General features: G+C 43.7%; 1 protein-coding gene across 1 annotated transcript in view; it reads left to right on the top strand.

Annotated features, from left to right (window-relative positions):
• The first annotated feature begins 411 nt into the window (after positions 1-411).
• PDE3B (phosphodiesterase 3B) overlaps positions 412-8,831 on the top strand; it is an 89,402-nt gene continuing 80,982 nt past the window's right edge. Inside the window, exon 1 of the mRNA XM_063117241.1 lies at positions 412-1,591. Coding sequence (XP_062973311.1) covers positions 605-1,591 — 987 coding nt within the window. The 5' untranslated portion in view covers positions 412-604. The remainder of the gene's footprint in view (positions 1,592-8,831) is intronic.

Below are 8,831 nucleotides of genomic sequence, written 5' to 3'. Positions count from 1 at the left end.
CCCTCTCGCCCCACCATGCACTCAGTGGAGGCTGGTGGCTCCGATGTCGGTGGACCTCTGATTCCGCTCTGTGTTTGTCAGAACTCTAATGGAGGTATCCAAAGCGCTGAACCTCAGCCCCCGAAATAGGTCCAGCACTTTGGACAGCTCCTTCAGAGTTTTGTTTGGTTCTGACTGAAACCCAGAGCGGATTTATAGCTCCACCGACATCGGAGCCACCAGCCCCGACTGCTCGCGTTTCCACCGCCGCGAGCGGCGCGACCCGGCCCGGGGGTGTGTCTTGTAAGCGCGCGAACGGACGTTACTGCCGTTGAGCTCTGGGAGGCGACAGCGAGTTCCCTCAGGGAGCGCAGCTCCGAGCGAGAGAGAAAGAGATACTTTTACCTTTCGCTCTCCCTCCCCCTTTTACCCACCATGCTCCGAGTCCGGACTCGCCGCAGCCGCTTGTGCCCCAGAAGCGGAGCCCGTGGCTGCTGGTACCCTCGGCGTGCCTTTCTTTTGAAAAGATGAGGGAGGCGGCAGCTTCAGGAGGGAGGAGAAGCAGCAGCAGCAGCAGCTGACGAACTCGCCCTCTCCTCGTCCTGTCTGTTCCCGCCCGACCACCATGAGGGAAGAGAAAGAAGCCTCCGCCGCCTCCCCCGCGCCTCCGCACGGGCACAACAAACTTGCCCGCCAGGCTCCGGATAGCGCCTTGGCTCGTCCTGAGCCCAACAGCCTGAGGAACGGTTACGTGAAAGCATGCGCGACCCCCCTGCCGCAAAGCTCGCCGCTGGGATTCCTTTCGCTGCTGCCAGCCGCTTATCGCGGGGCTCTTTTCTTCAGTCTGTGCGCGGCGGCGGCTGCCTTGGCGCTCCTCGTGTGGTGGTGGCTCCGCTGGGGCGACAACGAAAGGGCGGCGGCTCGGAGTCCCCGCGAGGCAGCCGGACTGTTCGGGCTGTGCCAGTGCCTCAGCCCCCTCTTCAGCCTCGCCTGCGCCTTTTTCTTCCTCACCTGCTACCTGGCCCGGGACGAACCCGGCGGCCTCTGGTGGCTTCTGGCGCTGCCGGTGTGTTGTTACTCGGGGGACGTGGTGGCGCTGCAGTGGCTGCTGCTGCCCCACCAGGACGAGGCGGAGGAGGGCGCCCCCCAACCCCCGCCGGCCGAACTGCAGATGGTGGCCGGGCGGCTACTGGCCACGCTGAGCGCGGTGGCCGGGCTGACCCTCTTGCAGCGCAGCCTCAAGCTCCGCAGGAGCCTTCTGGTCTTGGTTTTCTCCAGCCTCGTGTGGCTGGTCTCGCTTACTAGCCTGGGCTCCCTACCCCCGGCCCTTAGGCCTTTGCTGTCCGGCTTCGTCGGGGTGGCGGGCTGCCTTCTGGCGCTGCTGGGTGGGGAGCGCGGCATCTTCTCCCCTTGCTGTCCGCCGGGCCGGGGGCTGCAGCACCGTCCTCAATATTCTCACCCGAAGCTGCCCAGCAGCGCAGAGGAGAAAGTGCCTGTCATACGACCCAGGAGGAGATCCAGCTGCGTGTCTTTGGGGGAGACGTCTGCAAGTTACTATGGCAGCTGCAAGATGTCCAGGAGACCCTCGTTGCCTTGCATTTCCAGAGAACAGGTAAGCACTAGCAGCCGCCTTCTGGGAGGGAAGCGAAGGATAACTTTTGAAACAGAAATCTTTATTCGTAGGTAGCGACGCTTCGTACTTGAGCATCCTGCAACTCTCCAACAACACGTAGAAAAGTAAACCCTTGTATTAAGTTAGGTGCTTGGACCATCTTGTGTGTGTTAGAGTCCAGCAAACAGTGATGTTTACGTTAAATTTTGCTTCAAACTGTATAGTATTTACATTGAACTTGGGCTGTACGGTGTATTTTCCAAAAGTGAGTGGTTATTGCCCAATTCCTCCTAAACAGCTTCCTTTCAAGTTGTTCCTCCTAAACAACTTCCAGAGAGGTAGCCCTATTAGTCTGTTGCAGCAAAAACTGCAGAGGCCTGTATGACTAATATTGATATTACAGGATTTTTGTTGGTTTTCCTGACATGCCACCTTTTGTGCAAAACTGCGTTTTCCATGCCTAATTTATTACACAGGAAGATAAAATCTAAACTTTCTTAGGACTTCTAACAATGCTAGCATGTTACTGTCTGGGTTTCCAGTTTTATATGATAAACAAACTCAAAAAATATGATGAAGTGATACATTTAATTGGGCCAGTTTTTGTAACAGTAATTAGGCTTCTGAGCCGCCAAGTTGACATTGATTTCTAGAATGTTAACTGAAAATTTCCACACAGAATGCAAGTTAAATAGACATTAAATTGTGGAGTTTTGGAGCTAGTCTGACAGTGCTTTTATTACTCCACTGTCAGCCCCCATAATGAAGGGGAAAAAGTTGTATGAACATGTAAACTGTGAGTTTTTTTGGCCACAAGATGCTGTTTATTCAGTTTCTTTTGCAGCATTGCTTATCATTTGAGTTGCTCAGTAAAACTGAACAATCACAACAAGCTTCACTAAGGAAAAATAAAATAAAGGAGAATTTGAGAGGCAACCTGCTAAGCTTTGATAACAAAAGGGGCTAATAAAGGTTTCATATTTCATGGGATGCCAAGAAACACTTGGCCTGAGGAAAGAATATTGGGAGAGTTGTACCAACATTTGTTAATAGGGGTTCAAATTGTTAAGCAGGTGACATTTGGACTCTGAAAAGCTGAAATTCAACTCTGAATGGACACAAAGCATTTATAGGTTGTAGTTCTATAGGAAGCTATCAGCAAACTTAGTGTGTTTGTGTGATTGGATCAAGCATCTTCGTCAGCAGTATTTGCACTTAAAGGGATTATTAGTGGGCAGAAATTGTCTATTTATTGATCCACTGTTTACCTTGCTCATTTAAGGATATTGCATTTACTTGAATGTGAATGCCCCAATTGGAAATAATCAGTGGCTGGAAAAGCTTAATAGTTGCTAGACTTGGGTATGGGACATTCTTATAATTGGAAAAAGTGACCATTGCAAAATAATTGTCCAGTGGCAAATTGGGAAAGCATCTGAGGAGTATCTCCTAATCTGGTACCTCCTCACACCTTGACAAGAGAATTCTCTATTAATTGGTATATTACAGCTTCAATTCTATGTCTACATACTTTGTCCCATTGAACTAAGTAGGGCTTACTTCTGAATGCATATGATTGGGCTACTCACCTTTCAAATATCAATGATCTGTACTGAGCATTCTAGAACGCTATTTTTAAGTTACTTCTTTAATTTTCTATAATTTCTTTTGTTCACATTTACAGTGATAAGAAACTTACATGTTGATTTTACTTCAAATGGGTTAGAATTTAAAATCTGTGATCTTTATATTTGTTACTGAGCAGAGTATTCCATTGTTTTTAATGCTGGAATTCTGGAAATATATATTTTGAAGTACAGTATACTTTTTACTAGCCATATCAGAAATAGTTGGCTACTTTAAACATAAACTAACAATAAACATATACACAGTAGAGAATTTTATGGATACATTGTGGTTGCAATCCTATATACACCTTCCTAGGAGTAAGGGACAATGGTACATTGAAAACAATGGGTATACTTCTGAGAAGACATGCATAGGGTTGCAGTTTATGTAGATATATTTTTAAACCGTGAAACATCTCTAGTAGTGGAAGATGCATGTTAGAGCCATATAGTTTGCAACATTAAAAACATTTATAAATATTTGTTGAAGGAGTTAACAGGTACTAAATATATCGGTTGATAACTTTTAATGTCTGTGGGCTCAACATTCAAATCATGACAGTCTTAGGCTAGGAATTTATGCTAAATTAGTTTTATATAGTTAAAAAAACACTTATACACCCTTTCTTTCCTAATGGAGAGAAAAGCCACCTTTTAAAAAAGTTAAATAACATATTAATAACAAATCTTAATGGAAGCAATGTTTCTTCTTAGCTTTCCGCTTTTAAAACCAGTACACTGGGGGCGGGGGTGTTTCCCTAGTAAATGTATTCTAATAAATCAGAGATAATTTATTTGAGCATTTGAACATTTTGCTTTGTAAGTACAACATGTTAATATTCCATTTTCAAAAAATACAAAAAAAAAAATTAAATTCTTCTATTTGGGGGAATGTTGTGAAAATACTAAGCTTTCAGGCCATTACTCAGCATGTCTTCCAATCTTGAGACTTTTCTGAAAATTAGTGGCATCTTGTAATACTATGATGCCATCACTGAAACACAAAACAAACAAACCAAGCAGGAAACAAACACACATGTACTTTATACACCAGTACGAGTTTGAGTATAACTACTAAATTATTTGCAAGCTGCTTAAACATTAAAAAGTATTTGTTTTCAGTATCAGACCACATATATGATGCACCACAGAAAGAACAGCTATGCATATTACCCTGATGACTGAGAGACCGGTGACGTGATTTCAGTTCTTCTTTGAAGCTGGTATAACCTTTGGAAAAGAATTTTCAGGGGAGAGATGTGCAAGTATCAGATGAGAAAATAACCTGTGCATCTCTCCAGTGCAAGTTAATTTTTTAATGTCACATCAGCCCTGTCAAAACAGGAAGCACATCTCATTGATGAATCGTGCTTTCTCTGCCTCAAAGAAACATGTCAAGCTCATATTTGTTGTAATTATAAGACTCATTTTGTGCTTTGTATTAGTGGGAGTAGGAGAAGTAGTGAGGAGAAGAAAGAGGATTTATTAATATTTCATGGATCATCAAATCTATTACACCAACTTTTCTAGCGACTTGAGATGCTATAGCTTCTCTTGTAGCAGCCAACGTATCTGGTTACCAGTAGCATGAAACACAGCAAAATGGTTAAGCATAGTTAGGCATTAAGAATTAAATCCCAGACACTGTATTATTTATTTATTTATTTATTTATTTATTATACTGCCCAGTAGCTGAAGCTCTCCTGGCAGTTCATGAAAACAAAAACCATAAACTACAACTTAGAAGTATAATATATGGAAACTTATACCACAATATAAAACCACAATATAAAAGTACAACCAGAATAAATCTGAGCAGCAATGCATTCCCTGCCTCGACCCAGAGGGAGAGGCGGGTAATAAATATATTATTATTATTGGTCTTTAACCCCTTGTGTAAACTCCCCAGGGAGCTTCGGCTATGGGGTGGTATACAAATGTAATAAATAATAATAATAAATAATCATAATGTGACAGTCCCAGGTTTCATATGCTTGGCTATCTCTGGCCAGGAGCAGCTTCAGTTACAAAAGTACTTTTGATAAGCATCAGGAGGTAAAATTACACTGGAAGAAAGAGAATTGAGCTTTCCAGTAGACGTGGGTCCCACCTCTTTAATAGGGAAGTCATTCATCATTGACAAAGGCATCCACAAGCCCTTAGAACTGGAACTAATCAATATGTTATATTAATTTATTTATTTGTTACGGAGGTACTGTTAGCGAGTGGTTCATCTGTCCGGCGAGGTGATGTTTGCCCTGTCCTGGACGGGGTTGCACTCCCCCTGAAGGATCGGGTCCATAGTTTCGGGGTGCTCTTGGATCCAGAACTGTCACTTCACAGGTGAACTCAGTGGCAAAGAGCACCTTTTACCAGCTTAGGCTGATATACCAGCTGCGCCCTTATCTGGACAGAGATAGCCTAGCTACAGTTATCCATGCTCTGATAACCTCTCGTTTGGATTATTGCAATGCGTTATATGTGGGGCTGCCTTTGAAAACGGTCCGGAAACTTCAACTGGTACAAAACAGGGCAGCACGCTTACTAACAGGGACTGGCCGATGAGACCACATTACGCCAGTCCTTTTCCAGCTTCATTGGCTGCCAGTCCAGGTCCGGGCCCGATTCAAAGTGCTGGTATTAACATTTAAAGCCCTAAAGGGCTTGGGGCCAGGTTATCTGAAGGAACGCCTCCTCCCATATGTACCTGCCCGGACCCTAAGGTCATCCTCAGTGGTCCTTCTCCGTGAGCCCCTGCCAAAGGAAGTGAGGGAGGTGGCTACCAGGAGGAGGGCCTTCTCTGCTGTGGCACCCCGGCTGTGGAATGAGCTCCCTAAGGAGGTTTGCTTGGCACCTACATTATATGCTTTTAGACGCCAGGTGAAGACCTTTTTATTCTTCCAGGATTTTAACAGTCTATAAATAAATTTTAACTTGGTGTTTTAAATTTGTAATTTTGCATTGCTGCTGTTTTTATCTGGTTGACCTTTTATATTGTATTTTATATTATGGTTTTATACTGTTGTTTTATACTTTGAATGTTTTTAATTTTTGTGAACTGCCCAGAGAACTCCGGCTATTGGGCGGTATAGAAATGTAATAAATAAATAAATAAATAAATATCCTGTCTTTCCCCAAGCTGCCCAAGACAACTTAAATAATCTTCCTTCTTTCCATTTTATCCTTTCAACAACCCTGTGAGGTAGGTTAGGCTGAGAGTCAGTAACTATCCCAAAGTCACCCAATGAGCTTCATGTTTAAGTGGGGACTTGAACCCAGTTCTTCCCTGTCCCAGCCCAGCACTCTAAACCTATACCACACTGGCTCTGTTGTAGTGGTAGCGTATGTAGAAGCTAATCCGGGCTAGGAAGGTCATGAAAGACATACATCTGAGCTTGGGGACCTTCCACTTAGAAGTGGACTAGCTTTCCATTACGCATTCCAGGAAAAGAATTTCTACCAAACGCCTCTCTCAAGACAAACTGGTTTCTTTTAGTGGTTCCCCAGGCATCAGACAGAGACCAAACATATGCATCTGCAGTGAGCTGTGCAAACTTTTGCTATTTCAGTAGGGTCTGGGCATCTTAAAAAACGTAAATTACCATAATGTACCTCATTAGTTAAAAATCTTATTGTGTTGTTGTGGCTGTTTTCAAAACATGAGAGTACTTGCTTTGACTTCACTAGGAAAATGTATTTGGGTAAGTATCTTGAATTTGAAGCATAAGTTTTTTATTATCTAAATAGAAACTATCATGGTTGTTTCTACCCTTTACTATTGCTTGCTAAGAATGTACACTTTAAGGGCACAAGCCTATGCCTGTGAAAAAAAGACAGAAAAAAGTCCTGCAACTCCCAGCATTTCTTCAACCAGCCATGCTGATTGGGGCATGCTGGGAATGTTAGGACTTTTTTTTTCCTGTTGAAACATGTGCACCCTAAAAAAAACAAATTCCAGAAGGTGAGCAGAGTTATTCTACTGTGTCAAGCAGAAAGTATTGTGGCACTGTAGAAGTTAACTGGAATATCGATAAATTAGCTGAACCCTTAAAAACAAGTCATAGATCTAACAAGTCATAGACTTATACTCTCAAAGTACTTTGCATTTTAAATGTTAGTGTGCAGAATTATACTTCTTCTAAAGTAACAAGTGCTATCCTGTCACCACAGTTTTTCTTGTAATTTATTCTAAACTTTTACAGGGGGCAAGTATGTTAAGCTTGGCCACATGTACTTTAATCCATGGCCCAATTACTACTTTCTTCCCATGCTATAACAAATTAGTTTGATACAACACAGGAATGCATTACAATAATGCATTACTTTGTCTGTCTTTTACAATCAGCGAGATTAAAGCCGAACGCTATCTTCAGTGTTTCAGCAAGTGCATAAATGCTCTTCTGTAACCCAGTGACTGAAGGTGAAGCGTTCAGCAGGAAAAATATGTGTACAAAGACACAGGCTGTATTAAAATATTCAGTCACTACCTGTTCTTCGTGGTCTCTGTACATCACACAAATGGGCTTTGCATCTGTGTGGAGCCTCATTTTGGGAAGATTCTATAGCTGAGGAACGTTTAGGTGGGAACCCTCCCTCACTGTCCTACTGCACATATCCCAACGGGTTCCCACCTCTCCCCTCAGTTCTCTTTTGACTGGCTCTCAGGGTACCTCATTGGGAAATGCTCTCACTTTTTTGTGCATTTTTCGGTGTGCTGAGGTGTTTTTCCCAGTTTTTTCAACCCTTTCTAGTTGGATTGTAGTTTCTTCTTAACCCTCCCCCCCCCCCCCGAATTTTTTCAATCTGTTCGTTGTGTTAGCAGCATTACTAGTGTATGGCCTTGAAAGCCCCTTTCAGAAATGTGTCTGGTGTGGCAGCAAGCTGCCTCCATCTGATGGTCATTCACTTTGTCTCCTCTGCTTGGGCATATCACACGTCGTTAAAACCTGCCTGCTTTGCCGGTCCTCCAAATAGACATGTAGGAATAGCTCTGACAGGTTGAAGGCAGTGTTGTGGAGGAAAGGAATGGAGACTGTGGCCCTACGCTTGCCTTTTCCCCCGTGATCGTCCTGGGATCATCCCTGTGCATCCAAATGACACACAGGGGATCCCGGGAGCAGACAGGGACGATCCCTCCATTTGCCTGGGATAATCCTTAGGTGTAGAAAGGGCCTGTGAATACTCAAATACTACTGGAACATCATAACAGTATATCTTCAACCATCACTAAGACTATGGTTTCAACCCCACCCACCTCTCCGACACAGCTGGTGCAAGATGTGGGAAGGATGGACCCTCCTACTCCAGGTTGATTGCTTGCTATTATGTTAGCAAAGAAGATTTCTAAAAATCCCCCCAAAACTAAGGCACCAGTGGAGGTTCTTTCAAAAAAGATAAAAAGTAGAAGATTACACCTCTGATTCCTTCTCAATTGTTGGGGTTGTCTATACCTCATCGCCTCCCTTGCTGGATGCAGCTATACTGATGTAGGTGCAGTCTGAGCTCCTGGCCATTGAACTAGTTTCTACAGTGTTGGAAGGAGAAATCAGGGATTCCATGTCCCCCAGAGGCCGAATTACATCACCTTCTCCTCGACATATTCATGTTTTTAT

Source organism: Elgaria multicarinata, chromosome 2 (genome assembly GCF_023053635.1).
Source record: "Elgaria multicarinata webbii isolate HBS135686 ecotype San Diego chromosome 2, rElgMul1.1.pri, whole genome shotgun sequence".
NCBI lineage: Eukaryota > Metazoa > Chordata > Lepidosauria > Squamata > Anguidae > Elgaria > Elgaria multicarinata.
This window is presented reverse-complemented; position numbering and strand designations above follow the sequence as displayed.